Source organism: Narcine bancroftii, chromosome 2 (assembly GCF_036971445.1).
Source record: "Narcine bancroftii isolate sNarBan1 chromosome 2, sNarBan1.hap1, whole genome shotgun sequence".
Lineage (NCBI taxonomy): Eukaryota > Metazoa > Chordata > Chondrichthyes > Torpediniformes > Narcinidae > Narcine > Narcine bancroftii.
In genome coordinates, this window is record NC_091470.1 from 340,428,505 (window position 1) to 340,447,596 (window position 19,092).

The following is a 19,092-nucleotide window of genomic DNA, read 5'->3' on the forward strand; positions in this document are numbered from 1 at the left end:
AGAGAGATACTAAACATATCAAGGTTAGCTAGTTTGATAATAGGGCCCTTGAGGATCAGTGTGATCATTTACAGGTATGTGTCATGCACCAGAAGATGGACAAGGTCCTAAATAAATAATTCTCATCTGAATTGACTGTGGAGAAAAACATGGATGTGAGGGTTCTCGTGGAACTCAATAGTGATGTCGCCAAGAGACACCATGTTCCAGAAGAGAAGGTGACACAGGTTTTTCAATGCATGAAGACAGATAAGTTATTGACCCTGGCCAAGTATAATCCTCGGATGCATGGGAAGCCAGGGGAAAAAAATTGCATGAGTCCTGAAAGGGCTTGTGGCAGCATGGTTAGTGTAATGGTTTAGCACAACACTCTAACAGCACCAGCATCCTGGGTTTGAATTTGCCGTCGTCTGTAAGGAGTTTCACTGTTCTCCTCATGTCCATGTGGGTTCCTCCCATGTTCCACAGGCATTTGGGGTTAGTATGTTAATTGGCCACATAGATATATTTGGGCAATGTGGGCTCATAGGCCTGTAAGACCTGTTACCATGGCATCACCATTAGCCATAGGTGAGGTTCCAGTCGAGTGGAGGGTGGTAAATATACCTTCATTAAAGAAAGGTACAAGAACAAGCCACAGAACTGTACGCTGATGAATTCTACATGAATTGGGAAAAGGAAGGCCTGATCAGGGATATTTAGCATTCATTAATTTGATGGAATATTTATTTAAACGAGATGAGCAAGAAGATTGACAAGGGTAGGTGGGAAAACCGGATGTTGTTCCTCTACTTTGCACAAGCAGATGAAGAGGCCAAGGATGATCATGGAACTGGGAAGTGGAGTTGGAATGGGATGCAACCTGGAACCTGGGATGACCACTGCGCCCATTCTGTGGATTCCAGAGCCCATTGCTTTGAAAGTCAAAGGCACAAACACTAATAGCGGAGTAACCAACATCCTAAATGATTAGGAAGGCAAGTCTGAGCAATCTAGGTATCTTGGAAGCCTATAGGTTTAAAGGATACTAGATATTACAAAGTAATTAAGGGATTCAAAACTAGGATATCCTTGAATCTGGAATGTGAGTTAAGCAAACAATTGTTTATTTTTAACTTTAAAGCAAGTTCTATCTCTGAACCAATGCTGATTTCAGAACAAGGAACGGAGGCTTTGTGCGTGAAGTGTGTTCATTCTCAGTTTGATATCTTGCGTGTAATATTACAGAAATAAATTAGTTGCATTCTTTCTGTATCTATTTCTCTATCACTCACTGCAATGTTAGATAATCTGATCCTGAATTAATAAGATAGTAACAGAGAATTTCTCTGTTTTTGATCATTAAAATATTGTGAAGTTAACTGCAAACGTCTTGCTCAACTCTAAGCTATGGTTGTAACATAAATGTGGGGCCACCAAGAGATCTCTCTCCACTATTGAAATGTCGCTTTTTTTTCTTGAACTAACTTGAAATTTGAATGTTTATTTCTCTATTGTATTTGTTATCGCTTCTTCTGTCTTGGTGAATGGTGGCAATTTAATTGACACTATTGTAATTGGTGTATCTTGTGTACTTGTGTGGCTGAAGCAAGTGAGAATTTCACTGCATCTGTAAATTGTCATAAACATAAAGATCAATAAACTCACTTGACATTTTTCTCCCATGTGCGGAGCACATGTAAGTTGGGGAGAAAGAGTTAAATCAATAGGAGGATTATTTGCAGAAAAGATACAATTTAATTTTTTAAAGGTGTTCAAATTACTCTCGAGAGCTTTTAAATCTGTCTTATTGCACAAAAGGGGGTGGGAAAACCTGTTGTACTGCAAGTATCACAATGAAAGATTGTGCCTCTGGGGGTCTATAGAGTGACCTGTCTAGCTTCTCACCTTGCTTAGTTGCCCTAACACTCCTCTGTATGCTTTTCTTCCATTCTACTAAAAACTTTTTATTCGTTGCTCAGAATGTGAACATCAAGATTTTTTCAGACCAACACATTTGACCACAAGTCCATCAGGCAGTGGTCAGTGTAGAACATTCTGTAGACACTGAGAATTGAGGACTCAATGGACAGAGTAGGGTGGTTCCCTGAGCAAACTGTCCCAGTCCACTGGGAGAATGCCTCATCTGCAGTGCTCATGAACAAGCAGCAGGACTTGGCCTGGCTAGCGGTGAGAGGAGCCCTCTCAGTCAAATTCTTTTTGTACAATTGGAACAGCATTGTACAAGGCTACCAGCCACCATTATGTCAACCTTCTACTGCGTGGTACGGTTGCTGAAGAGAAATGGATCAATCCACAGGACCATAAGAGTGGCAAAGAGGATCACTGGAATCTCCTTCCCACCCCCCATGATTTACCAGGAGCATTGTTGGAAGAGAGCTTGTGAAATTATTGAGGTCCCCTTCCACCCCACACACAGCATCTTTCATCTGCTGTCAGGAAAGAGAAACAGGTGTATCAGAGCCAGCCCGAGCAGGATGTGGAACAGCTTCTTCCCACGGGCAGTGACAAAATTGAATGACTACAGGCACTGCTCACACTAACCACCTGAAACTCTCATATTGACTTGCATCGACTTGACATTATCCACAATGCACATTATCCCTGAGATAACTGGGGTAGAACGCAGAGAGTTGCTCACCTCTTTGTAGAATACAGATTTACTAAAAGTGTGTGGAGAAGGATGTAAGGGTTCTCGTCATGGTTCATCTCCAGCAGTAATATGACAGAAGGCTCTCTGATTTACGAGCTGTTTCTGGGGATGCACACACATTAAGACATCCAGAGCTGCTGAAAAACCATCAACTCGGTGTAAGATGCATATTGGTCCACCCAAATCCGGTTGGTCTTTCAGCACTTGGTGATGTCCGTGCTGGACTGCTGCAATCTGGGCCGCAGGAGTATGCCCTGAGGCTTGGCACTGCCAATGTGAGGGCACTGTGGGGAAAGACCACATTCTATAGTCTTTCCGTTACCAGGCATTGAGGGGCTGAGACCTGAGGGGAAGCCCCTCAAACAACAGAGGGGGTGTAGCAACAAGGTGTCACAGTGGTACAGCAATGTACAGTGATAGAAATGTATGCATATGAAGAGACTTTGAATGGTTTTCTTTTTGTAAAGAATTTATTGTGAATAAAGTCTATATTTGGTTTTTAAAATAATTATGCGAGCCCCTAGCAAATGAGATTGCAAGAAAAATCACTCTACAAATTTAACTTGAACAAAGATTTTGCTATTTATCATGTTGCATTGTATTTCAAATTTATTGTGTTATGGGTTATATTTTATATTTATATATAAAAATGTCTTTAAAAGTGATAGAATGTGGGGGTTTAGTGTAGGTCACCACAAATGGACATTGACATTTCAGAAAAGACATTTAATTTAAAATGCAAGAGCTATGCGTAAGCAGAGACTTCATGTCCACAGTGACTTTACAGAAACTTTCAAGAATGCCTTTGGAGACTTCACAAGTAGGTATTAATTAGTCTGATGTTGTGGAATAAATGAACTATTGTCTTTAAAGTGACAGATGTCCAGGCAGAAACTGATTATGGTGCTAGCAATCTATCTGGTTGCAGTTTGTTGTTTAAGAGGGGTCATGTGATTTTGCAAACACAGAGAGTGAGAGAAGTCAGTTCTTAAGTAACTTTTGGAGACTGCAACATGGCAAGCTGACAGGCTTGTTGAAAACCCCATTTTGAAGACAGGTTGTGAATTCTGAGTTTAGCTTGTTGAAAACACTTGTAAACCTCACAAGAGGAAATGGCTAGAGTGTTTTCTCCTGAAATGAGGGAAAGAAGAGGAACTCTGTGGTCACCTGGAAGAAGGGGTTATCAGTTTGAAAACCCATGATGGGGCAAGTTTCTTCAGCAAGACATTGAAGTGGCTGGAAATCAGTTTGTGTGTGTATGTCTAACAGCAACAAATTTCTCTCTGAATCCAACGAGAACCTTCCTGAGCAGTAACCATTTACCTTTAATTGTAAATATTAAATTCTGGGCACAGTATAAGAATTACCTGATGCCCAGTGAACTTGGAGGAATGAGAAGTGAGATTGGACTGTGAATTAAAGAACTTTCCTGAACATATTCACATTACAAACACATGCACTTAGAATTAGAAGGGGGGTTAAGTTAATAGTAATAAGTTAAATTTTGATCCTGTTTTTATGTTTAAAGAAAATTAAAAGCAATTTTTGTTTAAGTAATCATTTGTCTTGGTGAATTTCTATTGCTGCTGGGTTCTGGAGTCCTCTGGGCTCATAACAAGTGGTGGCTTGTCTGTTTCGGATTGAAATACTTGGAGTTCTGGGATCTTAAACTTTTGGAGATTTTGTGATTTATTAGTTAATTGGTTTTTCCAACCTAGTTTAAAGCTTGTGTATGTGTGTGTGTGTGTGCGTGTGTGCGTGTGTGCGTGTGTGTGTGTGTGTAAAACAGCAGCAATGGGTGTTAGTACATTTTTGTAACACCCATCACCTGCGGAGCTGCAGAGAAAAAGAAAAGTGGAACTGATGGTCGTTGCTAAGGAATTAAAGCTGGCTGAAGTCAAGTATTGGATGAGGAAAATGCAAATACAGAGGATTATAGCGAAATATATAAGTGAAGGAAATTTGTTGAGAAATACTGACAATTTTCTGGAGGATAGATCTTTTGAATTACAATTGGAATTGGAGAAATTGAGGGTGGAAGAAGGAAGAGAAAAACAGGTGTTTGAATTGCAGAAACAAAAATATGAGGCAAGGGAAGCTGAAAAACAAAGAAAGAATGAGGGAGAGTAAACTGAAAAATGGAGGATATATGAGTTACGGGTAGCTAAAAACAGAGGATGAAAGTTAGAATGAATAACTTGAAACAAATTGAAGAGACAGGCTGTTTGAATTAGAGGTTAAACATTGAGATGGAAGGAGGTAAGAGAAGTGAGGCTATAACTCCTGGGGAGAGGCTTTAGCTAGGTAGAGAGGTCAACCTAGTTCCTCCTTTTGCTGAGTGAGATATAGGTACATATTTTCAGTTTTTTGAAAAGGTTACTGAGAGCTCAAAAATTACTCTTGCTGCTGGGTTTTGGGGTTCTCTGGACTCGTAATAATTGTAATAAAGTAAAAATATTTTTCAGTGGCTGATTCAGTATCAACTTTCACAAGGTAATTGGCTGCATATTTAAAAAGAAATTTTCAAGCTCAAAAACAAGGCAATAATGGGCTGAAGTACCTGCAGTACTGATTTGCAAATGTAAATCTGCAGCCAACAGATGCTTAGTGTTGCCGATAAAGATTATTTTGTGGGGTTCTGAAAGTCTAAGTACTATTGGTATTTATACTTTAAAAAAATATACTGTTGCATTTAACTGCTCAGTGATCATCAACACCAACATATCAAACCCAATCAGAAGTTCATTCAAATTAGAAGATTTTTAAATATTGATGTAAAATAATTCAATTTTAAATTTAATCAAGTGATAAAATTGATATTTAAATTTTATTTTAGAGATAAGAAATTTGCTACCAAGAAAAAATGTGGAAAAAGCCATTTTAATTGGTTAATTTAAGAAACTATAATGATCAAATGTTTACATATATTTTTGCATTATAAAATGTTTACATACTTGAATCAGATCATAAATATTTGCAAAGGAAGTTTCCTTTTGAAATGTTGACTCAGTGGTGTTTTGGGAACTAATGTTTGTGGAAAAGAAGTACATGCCATGGAGAAATGTTTCATAAATATAGATAAAACAAATAAGTAGTGGTTTTTATAATCAAATAGTGCATACCTCTGCAAATATGAATCAACTATGTATTTTCACTATGTCATTATGCCACTGATTTAACTCCTCATAATTTCAGGGACTAGCTGGGGCAAGATAAAAAGTTGCATTTGTGTTTTTGTGGATCAAACTCTTTCGGTAACCTAGTGACAAATTTAGGCTATTGTGGAAAAACAAATTACTTCATTAATGAAGGAAATCATCTGTCCCTATCCAGTCTAGCTTAAGTTGGAGACTTCACAGATGTAGATCACCATTACTCCACACAGTGGTTCTCTGCAAATTTCATTCTCTTTCCTCCTACCTTCCATCCCAACCATATTCTAAACATCTTTATAGTGGAGATACTTGAAGTATTAATGGTTGTCAGGTTGGTCATAAGATGCAATTTGATGACAAACATTAAAGGTGAACATCAATAATTCTGCAGTGACAAGAGGATTTAGCTGAAAGACCTAATGAATGGCTCATGAAAACCCTTCGAGACTCTACTATATATACTATGTATATACGTATTTCAAATCTATCATTTGACTGTATGTGTTCTATACCTGGATGTGTGTTTTTGCATATTTTAGTACCAAACACTGGAGAATGCTATTTCATTAGGTTGTACTTGTTCAATCAGATGATCGTGAACTTGAGGAAAGCAGATTCATATCTGTAGTTAACCCATTACGATAATAAAATGAGCACTTTCAAGTTCTCTAATATTGAGTATGGACATTAGCATACTAAATGAGGATATGGTTCTTGTACGACGACAAAAATTGTGGTTAGACGTCTGCCCATCATAAAATAATAACCAGTCCCATATTCCTAGTGCAGCTGAACGAGAACACGCAGTCGGTGATCTCCTCTCCATAAAAACCTGATTTCATTGCCTGTGTTCAAGGTTAATTAACATTTCTGCATTGCACTGTAACCAATTTAGTCCCATTATTTATCATCAACTAGTTTTGTGAGTTTGGGTTAGGGGTGTTGGGCGGGTTGAAGTTTTGATCAGGAAACGTAACCCACCTCTTTAAGAATTAAAAGAAAATAATTGGTGGAGCATTATAGGAAGCCCTCCTGTTCTCATTGAATAATGAGCAGTTCTGCAAAGATACTTGTCTTTCTCATGAATTAGCCCTCGCACCCCTCACCACTCCACTTCAGTTAAATTGTCGGCCATCTTGTGGCAAGGAAACATGGTCGGTTCAGGTTAAACCTGCAATTTCAGTAAACAAACAGTACAATATTGTTAGTTTATTTTTAACATAGGGGAGGGGGTAAGTGTAGAAAAGAGAGCATATAAATGGCGATACAGTAGAATCCAAAAATCCTGATGCCAGAAATCCAGACCACCTGACAATCCAGGACTTTTCAAAAACTCAAATTTTGAAATGCGTGCATGCATGTATAAGTGGCACAGATGCACAGCAGCAACAAGCAACCATGCAGGTAATCTTATCACAAAGAAATTCATCTGTATTTTGTATTTTTCTTTTGCAATATTATTTTTCAATATAATTTCAAGTATTACATGCTCTTTTTTATGTTTTCATTTTTGTCGTGTTGACTTTATTTTTCTTTAAAACTGCTTGTTTTGAGCTTGTTGTGGTTGCTAATAAATAAGCTAACAAAATTTGCCTGTTTATCTCTTCTTTGTTCCTCCTTAAATTTGAATTTAAAAAATATTGCCTGAGAATCTGGAAAATGCAAAAATTCGGACTGACCCAATCCCCGAGCAGTCCGGATTTTCGGACCGCTGCTGTAAATAGAGCTGGATAGCTTGGTTAAGAGAACACCTTTCAAAGACAGGTTGGGGGCTTGTTATACCACACCGCCCCTCAGTCTTCCTATGATAGTTATCTAAAGAGGAAGGTCGTGTCACTCTATGCAAGGGATTGAGCTACTTGCAGGCTGTAAGTGCCAATTAGTGCTTTCTCATGAAACTGTTTGAAGCTAGCAGGGTGGGAACGGATACTAAGTCCATCGTGGCCAGGTTCCCGGTGAGGCAGGAGGACAGTTTCTGCCCACATGAGTCAAAACTGTAACATTGTTACCCTCTCCAAGGAGTAACATGCAAATTGGGTCAGACTTGGTGTACAGTTGCACTTGCCTTTTTGAGAAGTGAAACTAGAGTTCACTAAAATTGATTCCTGGGAGGAATGATGGGTGACCTAGAAGTGCTGATGTTCTCAGGTTGAGAAGCATGAGAGGAGATCTTTGTGTTTAATTCTGAGAGGACTTTACAGGATAGATATTGAGATTATTTCATGGCAGAGATTTATTGAATTTGGTGACAACTTTCAGAAGAGGATTAAAAAGTAAAAGGATGAAATGGAAGTAGCGCATGTTTCTACTCTGTCATTCATTTGGGAACATAGGTGATCTTTCACTTCAGCACCACTTTCCTGCATTAAATTTATATTCCTTTAATTCCTTTAATATCTTAAAATCTGCTGATCTCTTTCTCAAATTTACAGTGTGATTGGACCTTCGCAGCACTAAGAGAAGTGAATGTCAAAGCTTTACTACCCATTAAGTGAAGAAATTTCAGTCCAGAATGGCCATCTGCTTATTCTGACATGTAACCCTTGGTTATGTCAGACTATTGTTCATTGTCTACAGCTGCACCATCAGTACCATAGGTCACAGAAAACCTATTTCCAAACTTTGAGATCTAGGCCTCAGCACCCCTTTCTACAATTGGGTCCTTGATTTCCTTTAACAGATCTCAATCAGTGCAGATAGGTGGCAATGTCTCCACCATCACACTCAACACAGGCTCACCACAAGGATGTATTCCCTGCCCTTACTATGCTTGCTCTATGCCTGCAATTGTGTAGCAAATAGTCCAACACAACCTTTAGGTTTACTGTCAACACCACAGTTGTAGGTCAATTAACAAATAATGATGAAATGGAATACAAGATAGAAATTAAAAATCAAGTGATCTGATGCCCAGATCTCTTCCCAAATGCCACTAAGATAAAGGAACTGATCTTAGACTTTGGGGAGAGTTCCAGCAGAGCCCACTCCCCCAAACACATCAGTGACATTGAAATAGAAACAATAGATAGCTTTGTAGTTCTTAGAATTAACATCTATGGTCCAGTGACCATAATGTTAACAGTTTCAAGTTCATTATGGATAAGGATAGGTTTGATCCTCTAGTTGAGACAGTTTTGTCCTATAGACAGTTTTGTGGAAATGAGAAAAGATCTCAGAAGAGTTGATTTGGGATAAGTTGTTTTCTGTCAAGGATGTGTTCAGTAAGTGAAAGGACTTCAAAGGCAATATTTTGAGAGTGCGGAGTTTGCCTGTTCCAGTCAGGATTAAAGGGAAAATTAACTGGTATAGGGAACCTTGGTTTTCAAGGGACATTGGAGATCTGGTTAAGAAGAAGAGGAGAGGTGTATAGCAAGTATAGGCAACAAGAAGTAAATGAGGTACTAGAAGAGTATAGAAAATGTAAGAAAATATTTACAAAGGAAATTAGGAAGGCAAAAGGAAGATGTAAGGCTGCTTTGGCAAATAACGTGAAGGTAAACCCAAAAGGTTTCTACATGTCTGTTGAGAGTCAAAGGAGAGTAAGGGAGAAAATTGGACCCTTAGAAGATCAGAGTGGTCATCCATGTGTGGAGCCTCATGAGATGGGGGAGATCTTAAACAATTTTTTTTGATCAATATTTACTCAGAAAACTGGCATAGTGTATAAGGAAGGAAGAGAAACAAGCAATAGTGCCATGGAATATATAGAGTTTAAAGAGGAGGAGTTTGCTTGCTGCCTTACAGCAAATAAAGGTAGATACATTCCCTCGGACCTTTAGGAAGACGAGTGTAGAAATTGCAGGGCCCTGGCTGAAATATTTAAAATGTCCTGAGCCATGGGTGGGATGCCAGAGAATAGGAGGGTAGCTCGTTGTTCCATTGTTTAAAAAAGGCTCCAAAAGTAAACCAGGAAATTACAGGCCAGTAAGCCTAATGTCAGTAGTAGGTAAATTATAGGATAAATCATGGGTCCTCTACCGGCATCACCTACGGCTCCTAGAACGCTTCCACCAGCGTTGTCTCCACTCCATCCTCAACATTCATTGGAGCGCTTTCATCCCTAACGTCGAAGTACTCGAGATGGCAGAGGTCGACAGCATCGAGTCCACGCTGCTGAAGATCCAGCTGCGCTGGGTGGGTCACGTCTCCAGAATGGAGGACCATCGCCTTCCCAAGATCGTGTTATATGGCGAGCTCTCCACTGGCCACCGTGACAGAGGTACACCAAAGAAAAGGTACAAGGACTGCCTAAAGAAATCTCTTGGTGCCTGCCACATTGACCACCGCCAGTGGGCTGATATCGCCTCAAACCGTGCATCTTGGCGCCTCAAAGTTCGGCGGGCAGCAACCTCCTTTGAAGAAGACCGCAGAGCCCACCTCATTGACAAAAGGCAAAGGAGGAAAAACCCAACACCCAACCCCAACCAACCAATTTTCCCCTGCAACCGCTGCAACCGTGTCTGCCTGTCCCGCATCGGACTTGTCAGCCACAAACGAACCTGCAGCTGACGTGGACATTTACCCCCTCCATAAATCTTCGTCCGCGAAGCAAGCCAAAGAAAGAAAGATACGAGAGTGTTCTGAGAGATCGGATATTCAAGTATTTGGATAGCCAAGGGCTGATTAAGGATAGTCAACATGGCTTTGATCGTGCTTTACAAATCTTAGAGTTTTTTGAGATTATCAAGAAAGTATATGAAGGAAAGGCTGTGGATGTTGTCCACATGGACTTTAGTAAGGGCTTTTTTCAAGGTCCCATATGGGAGGTTAGTTCAGACACTAGATGGAGAGTTTTTTTAACTAGATTTGAAAATAGCTGAATGGGAGAAGACAGAGAGAATAGTGGATGATTGCTTCTCAGACTGGAGGCCTGTGATTAGTGCTATGCCTCAGGGATCAGTGCTGAGACCATTATTGTTTGTTGTCTATATTAATGAGTTGGATGATAATGTAGTAAATTGGATCAGCAAGTTTGCTGATGACACTAAGATTGAAGGGATTGTGGACAGTGAGGAAGGCTTTCAAAGCTTGCAGAGGGATCTGGACCAATTGGAAAAATGGGACAAAAAGTGGCAGATGGAATTTAATGCAGACAAGTGTGAGGTGTTGCATTTTGGAAGGACAAACCAAGATAGGATATACACAGTAAATGCTAGGGCACTGAAGAGTGCGGAGGAATAAAGGAATTTGGGAATACAGATACATATTTCCCTGAAAGCGGTGTCACAGGTAGACAGGGTTATAAAGAAAGCCTTTGGCATTTTGGCTTTTATAAATCAAAGTATTGAGTACAGAAGTTGGGTTGTAATGATGAGGTTGTATAAGACATTTGGTAAGGCCAAATTTGGAGTATTGTGTGCATTTCTGATTGCCAAACTACAGGTAGGAGATCAGTAAGATTGAAAGTGTGCAGAGAAGAGTTACTAGGATGTTCCCAGGTCTTCAGGAGTTGAGTAACAGGGGAAGATTAAACAGGTTAGGACTTTATTCCTTGGAGTGTAGAAGAATGAGGAGTGGTTTAATAGAGGTTTACAAAATTATGAGAGGTATGGACAGGGTAAATGCTAGTAGGTTCTTTCAATTTAGATTAGGAGAGATAAATACAATATAAATGGCTTTACTGTGAAGGGGGAAAGGTTTATGGGGAACATTAGAGGGAACCACTCAGGGGTGGGAGTGTGGAATGAGCTGCCATCTGTCATGGTAAATGTGGGCTCACTCTTAAGTTTTAAGAGTAAATTGGATAGATACATGGATGGGAGAGATATGGAAGATTATGGTATGGGTGCAGGATGGTGGGACTAGTGAAATGATGTTTTGGCACAGATGAAAAGAGCTGAATGGCCTGTTTCTTTTCTGTAGTGTTCTATGGTTCTATTTCCATTGACTTGACCTGAACTAGCCATGGTATGAAGGACATAAAAGCACATTAATGCATCTTTCCTTAGAAGGCTTCGAAAAATGATCATTTTCCCATGTCACTTAACCACCCTAAATTACAGGAACAGCACCTCATCTCCCGACTGGGCACCCTCCAACCAGAAGTCATTAATTTCAACTTCTCTGGCTTTCATCAAACCCCCTCCCCGTTGTCTCTCCATTCCTTATCTCCTTTCGCACAGACGTGATAAATTCTACCGAGTCCCTTATCATGTCCAACAAATGCCTTTTGTTGGTCTGGATTTCCTCCCCCATTGTTTGAATTCTGAGACTTTCTGATACAGCCTTTTCTGAAAATTTCCTTGAAGAAGGTCTCGGGCACGAAAAGTTAATGATGTACCTTTGTCTCCTATAGACCTGAAAAGACCAGTTAGTTTCTCCAGCATTTTGGAATGTTACTATCTTCTATAGGTGCACTACTAAAATATCTCTGCTGGTTGCATCACAGTGTAATACGTGGGCTTCTCCAACCAAGATCAGAAGAAGCTGTAGAAGGTGGTGAATGCAGCTCAGAGCATCACACAAACCTCCCTCCCTCCATCAACTCCATTTACACTTTCCGCTGCCTAGCAAAAGCAGCCAACACAATAATATTCCTTCCCAAACACTCTCCCAGCTTCCATCAGGGAGAAGATTCAAAAGTGTGGAAATTGTTCACCAAAAGGCTTAAAGATGGTTTCTTCTTTGAGGCCACCAGGCTCCTGAATGAAACTCAAAGCCGTGATATAATTCTCCCCTTGCTGTGTACTAAATGATCCTTTTGCTGTTGCCCTCTAATCTTAATAGTGCTCTTAATCTTCTCATTTGTATGACTCTATGCATGTTAGAGTTGACTTGTTGGACTACTTGGAAAAGAACCATTCTCACTGTGACATGTATAATGTGGCCATAAACTAGAACTTCCAGATTCTAATCATGGGAGGTATCAATTTCACAACCTCCTGTTAAATCCAAAAAGAACCCACTTAGAACTGAAATAAGTAGGAATGTCTTCATTTTTTAGGTCATGAAACCTGGCAATCATCTACCCAAAGGAATGTGGATACTCATTTAATGTGTTCAGTCAACACTGGGATGATTGACACATGAGCAGTTAGAGAATCAACGATTATGAGGAGTAATGTTTACGTAAAGGTTCAGCAGTTTTGTTTATTGAATGGCATGACAGACTTTTAGGACCACAAGGCCTTACAGCTCTCATTCCCAATGCTCTTATGTTCCATATATCACAGTGCAACACTTCAAAATTATTTCATTTGGTCTTGATTGCTTTGTGATGTTTTGAAAAGGAATACAAATATTTATGTTTCAATAAGTTAAATATGAAACGTGGAAATCCTGATTATAATATTTAATTAGACATATGTCTTTTGTCAGAGATTGGTTAGCTTTGTTAAAACTGAGAGGGGTCAGATTAGAGATGGGTTAATGCCAACTTTAAATTATCTTAATGACCCACTTGTTTTGTTGAATTGATATTTCTGCGGTTTCATCATAACTAAACCACTCAGGGAATTCCTCCCATCTAAATAGCAGATTGGGAGTAGGTCCTTTTGCAGCTTTCCTTTATTCCCAGCACCATATGTTTTGCATCCTATGAGAATATAGGGATGTAAAATTTGTACAGTTTTCAAGTACCACGGTTATTTTGTTTGAGTTGTATTTTAAGCTATTCTTTTTATAAATTTAAGTTATCCTGTTATCATAACCCCCTCACCAAGATATACAGAACATCCCACTTATCTATAAACCTGCCTGATCTCTCATTATTCTAACTTACATACTGCGGTTAGTTTTATTTTCCTTATTGCGTCTCTTTCCTTTTATCTCAATTTTTTATTCTCCCTTTTTTAATCTCCTTCTCCATTCTCCCCTTCCCTCCCAATCCTGCTTCCCCTCATTTTTCATCTTCGTGCAGACCTGCAAAATTTGCATGGATGCAGGTCAAGGCACAAACCAGAAGATAAATTGTGCGATGAATAATGTTCAAGCCTAAGGTGTAGGCTATGATGATCACTTCACAAATCCTTAGTGTGTTTTCCAGTCGTATCTTGTTTTTATTTATTCAATGGATTGGACCTCACAGCCTGAGTTAGCATTTAATTGCTTATCTCCAATTGCCCTTGAGAAAGTGGTCATAAGCTGCCAAACTGCAACAGTCCTGGAGGTGTGGGTATACCTGCAATGTCATTAGGGGTGGAATTCCATGATTTTAACCCAACGGCAGTGATGATATATTTCCAAGGCAGGATGACATGTGGTTTGAAGGATAATTTCAACATGGCGGTGTTCCCATACTTTCACTACCCTTGTTTTTCTAGTTGGTTAAAGTGGTGGGTTTGGAAGGTGCTTTCTACGGACCCTTGTGGTTGCTGCAGTACATCCTATGGATGGTATAATTGTGTCTACTGTACATTGGTGGCTTCTGAGCGATTGGTTTGGATGTGATGTCTATCATGTAGGGTGCTATGTCATTGTGTTAAGCTTCTTGAGTGCTGTTGAAGCTGGACTCATCCAGGCAAGTGAAGAGTATTTCAGCACAGTCTCGACTTGAGCCTTGTAAATGGTGAACAGGCGTTGGGGAGTTAGGTATTGATTTTGATGGGTTAGTTATCGTCTCTGACTAAATAGTCCAATTTCCAAATCTTTAGCACTGAGACAATTAAATTATGAACTTGGGTTACATAATCTTTCCTCATATTCTCTTAAATAGAGAAGAAGGTGAACTGATTTGATTGTGAAATTATCAAATAATTGAAAGGATTTTATGAGATTGAAATTAATTTATGATTTTTTCTGGTGAGAAAAATAGGAATGAAGGCGAGTAATTCTAAAATTAGGAGGGTAGTACTGGATTCCCTGCCATGCTGTATCAACTAGAACTTTCTAAACCAAGGAGAAAAGATCGCTGATATCAGGGAATACATAGTATTAAATGCTGTGAAAGCAGTCAGCAAGCTCAACATCATCCAGGAAAAAGCAGCCCTCCAGATTGGCAGGCATTGTTTACTCCTAACACTCATTCCTCCAATCAATAGTATACTAGACTGCATTGTTCACTTCTCTGAGCTACTCCAACAGCATGTCCTTAACCCATGACCTGAACCAGTAAGAAGGACAAGGCACCACATGGATTCCCCCCCCCCCCCCCCCACCCCTGCCCTGACAGGGAATATATTGTCAATCCTTTATCATTGCTGGCCATACATCCTAGAATTCACTGTTAGCAGCAGGAAAAATATCTTCAGTTCAAAATATTGTTCAGGGCAATTAGTGACGTGGAGTAATGCTGCCATTGCCAGTGACGTCCAGAACCCAGTGTTTTATTTTAATTGAACTCAGAGAAAGCTCCATTTGCATTAGTGGGACATGCTTGGGAAGATGAATGGCCATCTACTATTTCTGATTGAATCATATAATGCCGTTTCCTCAGCACTCATTTCTCTGCAGTGCCATATTATAGCTGTGCACTGCAGTATACTATTTTAAACTTCACCTGTTTCACTGGTAATATAGAACCCCACCTCCAAAAAGCTTCTGTTTGCTGCCAGTTGAAGGATTGATGTATAACTTGCCACTTTTGCCCATATTGAATCCGGGGCCTGGCTTCTGTAATCTTTAATCTTGTTTAACCCAATCTTTTGCAAGACTTTACTCAACAGCCAGCTGATTGTGACTTTTTAACATCATTCAATGTCGGTACTGTGAAGTATGAAGAAGGATAAATTTTTGACTCTACATCGTCAGGCATCCTGGATATTGAAGATGCATTCGTAATGTCAAAGTAATCGAATTGAATTACAGATGCATATGCTACTATAGTTCAGGTACCTGCCTTTCTGCCACCATTTTGAAGATATAAATGTCTGGATATGTCAAATTACTTTTGCACAAATCTGGTGCTTGATAAAATGTGGCCAATGAGTCAACTGCACCTTGCATGCTTACACCACCAAATCATGCAAAGGTCAACTGAAGGTCATACAAACAGCTGGCAGCAGTTCATAAAAGAAGGCTAAAACATAAAGTATAAAGATGCATTTTATATTAAGGGAAGGCTTTATTCATCAAACATTGACCAGTCTGATTGATCTGGCATTGGAGTAATGGCTGTGGAAGGGTGGGGGTAATAAATATTTGTCTGGTGCCTGACCTGCTGGATGAATCCCCTTATCGCAATTTCCATACCCTTTTAGATTTTGTTTGTACTTATTTATCACCTCAAATTTAAAGATAATGAAGCAGAAATTTATCCTATGCTGCATCTACTAAACACCACAGTGGTCACACTCTTTATGTTCTCTTCTGCAATTTATCAAGGACAATTTAAAGAATTGTATTTATTACTGCTATATTCACCAATAAACGTGTGAAAAGCAGTAGTGGTTATTTTGCACGATGTAGTTTCCACTGTTAAAGCGAGACCCCCATTGCAAACTTGAACTCCATCAATTTTTTTAGACATACAGCACAGTAACAGCCATTTCAACCCACAAATCTGTGTCACCCAATTTACTCACAATTAACCTACAGCACTAGTACGTTTCGAACGATGGGATGAAACCAGAGTCCCCAGGGAAAACCCAAGCTGAGTCAAGGAGAATGTACAAACTCCTTCCAGACAGCACAGGATTCGCAACCCCGGTCCTGATCACTGGCACTGTAAAGGGTTGTGTGAACTGCTATGCCAACCATGCCACTGGGCACCTTCCAGCTTTATGGACTTAATATCTCTAAATAGCAATCAAGCTAAAATTGTTAACTGGTCAGAGATGCTGACCAAACCTCTTCTGTGCAAGTGGTTCAGGTTCAAACTGTGTGCTGGACAAAAGAAATTGTAGATACTAGAAGTTAGAGTGGAAAAAATAACATTGTGCTGGAAAATCTCAGCAGATAGAGCAGTACCCTTGGTGGGATGGGAAATGTTGTTGCTGCAACGTTCCTCCAGCAGTTTGATTTTTTTTTTAAATTCAAATGCCAGTATTTGCAGTCTCTTGTGTTACCATAACACTGTGAAATTTTCTTCAAGGCATGGTGACTTTGAAAGAATTTTCCTCTTCTCTGTGGACATTCTGTGAAACCCTTTCTCAGTGCTTCCCCTTCTGTGGTGAGTGTTTTGATATGAGGCAGAAAAATTTTAAATGTTTTAATTTCACCAAGGGTGTTACTTGGTTAATGAATTGGTTCACTTATATTGAGATAATGTTATCCAAATGTCAACTTCTTGGACAGCTTCTCTGACTGAGAATGTCTTGCATGCATCTTGTGTCTTGCAGAACCTTGCAGTGAGGGTGCAAGGGTAGTTTACGTGGGGACATGGCCTTTCTGCCATTTATGTTCTTTCTTTTTGCTCCTGGTGCATGGACTAGAATTGTCAATATTGTCCCTTGAGCAGTGAGGATTTTTTTTTTCTCTTCTCCAAGGAATGGAACACATCCTCTGCCTACTTGGCAATCTCTACCTGGGAGAGAATTGAGAGTTGAGGTGCTGTGGTGGGAAGTACCTTTATCTTATGAATGATTACGGCCCATCCTCATGCCTGCTTCAATTAATGTTAATACTCGCTTGGCAAGTGGTTTCTGGGCTTGCAAAATGTAAAAATTGTCTGCTTTAAGTCTGTCCCCAGGGAGAACAATGTGACTCAAAATGATTTTTCTTTAAAAATAACAGATACTGTAATTTGAAGCAAGAAGAGAAAATGCTGAAAGTACTCAGCTTGTCAGGCAGCATCTGTGGAAAGAGAATTTGAGTTAATCTTTCAGGTGCAAGAATGAAAACATTTCAATTCAAAGCAAGTGGCTGAGGGATGGATAGAATGAAGGGAATACTTCAGATAGGATGAGCCCAAAACAAATAACCATAGCAGTTCGAAACACTTTTTTGTGTGTTATATTTTCTGAAAAGAAGGGAAATGAGCCATGTCTAGCTGATCAAGCAATACTTGTCGAGAGAGAACGATGTCTTTAATAATGTTGGTTAAGGGATAAAAATTAATCAAAATTTCAGGGAAATATCCCCTGCCTCAATACTTTCTGGCAAGTCCCTTGAATTTAACCCTTCAATTGAAGCTAAAGCCTCTGCCAGTCCATCATTACCCCACATAAGGGTACTGGAGATTTAAACTACTCAATTATACTGATATCCATGAGGTGAACTTAAACCCTCCACTTATTCAGGTATAAGATATTGATCCTTTAGGTGAGGCTAACACCTTACTCCCATCAGAGATCTGGGAAAACATTTAGAACTGCAGTCTTTGCAAGCTAGCTGGAGTGCATTTATATTCTTCATTAGTAAGTGAAGCAATAAACAATAGAGCCAAGTTCCTGGTGTCCTGGCAGAGACTGGTGGGCGGAAATTCTGCTTGCTATTGTTAGAGCCCTTCAGTTTTGGCTCACTTCCTGGATCAGAGCTGTTCAAGTAATCCATATGGGCACGTTCACAGTCAGCTGAGAACCACCTCAGCCAAAGACTATGAGAATGATCAAATTCCCTATGGCATCTCTTCCAATCCTACCCCAATTTTCGTTCTGTGTAAGCCCTGGAATAGGTAACGCTTCAGGCATGGAAAGCAAAAGACAGTTGATGTTTCAGGCCTGAGTCTTTCTTCAGGAGTGCTGAAAATCGGGCACTTGCCCGAATAAGAAGGAAAAAGGAGGAAGAGCACAGGCTAGTAAGTCATAAGAGCATAACACACAGGAGCAGAAATAGGCCATTCAGCCTATCGAGTCTGCCCCACCATTCAATCATGAGCTCACACCCCATAACCTTTGATGCACATATCAATCTCTACTTTAAACACACCCAATGACTTGGCCTCTCCATTTGCCAATCAACACATTCCACAGACTAACATTATTGGTGGATATTTGCATGAGATCTAATCATCTGCAGATTTCTTGTGACCCCCCATCCTTACATCACTTTTTCCAGTGTAGCCTAAGATGAAATGTTGTAATAATATAAGGAGAAAAATGTTTCTGTGACACACAAACATGAATTGGGCACAGGAATAGAGTATTAATCAAATGAATCTACACAATGATTTGTTGTTCCGTGAAAATACATTTTTATGAAACACTGATGAATAAGCATGGCCTTCAGAAGAAATTTTCCTCAGGAGATACACAGGAATAGAGAGCAACAATAAGGAAAAACTCCGCAGATTGAGCAGCATCAGTGTGAGAAGGTGGTCAATGTTTTGGTTTGGAATTCTTCATTACTTACTAATAAAGATAGAGGCAGAAGATACCAGGAAAATGAGGACAATGTGGGAAGTAATTGGTGAACCAGGAAGGGGTGAAGGATGACTAACAAAGGCAGGTGCGAGACAAAGGAAAAATA

At 39.7% G+C, this 19,092-nt stretch overlaps 1 protein-coding gene across 7 annotated transcripts in view; it reads left to right on the forward strand.

The window, feature by feature from the left end:
• The window catches only part of LOC138755727 (1-phosphatidylinositol 4,5-bisphosphate phosphodiesterase gamma-1-like), a 288,265-nt gene that overhangs the window by 15,140 nt on the left and 254,033 nt on the right, over positions 1-19,092 (forward strand). Inside the window, exon 1 of one of the 7 annotated variants that reach the window (XM_069922212.1) lies at positions 16,778-16,855. The exons of the other annotated variants lie outside the window; for them this stretch is intronic. Coding sequence (XP_069778313.1) covers positions 16,780-16,855 — 76 coding nt within the window. The 5' untranslated portion in view covers positions 16,778-16,779. Of the gene's footprint in view, positions 1-16,777; positions 16,856-19,092 lie in introns of those variants that run through there. 7 annotated transcript variants of the gene reach the window in all.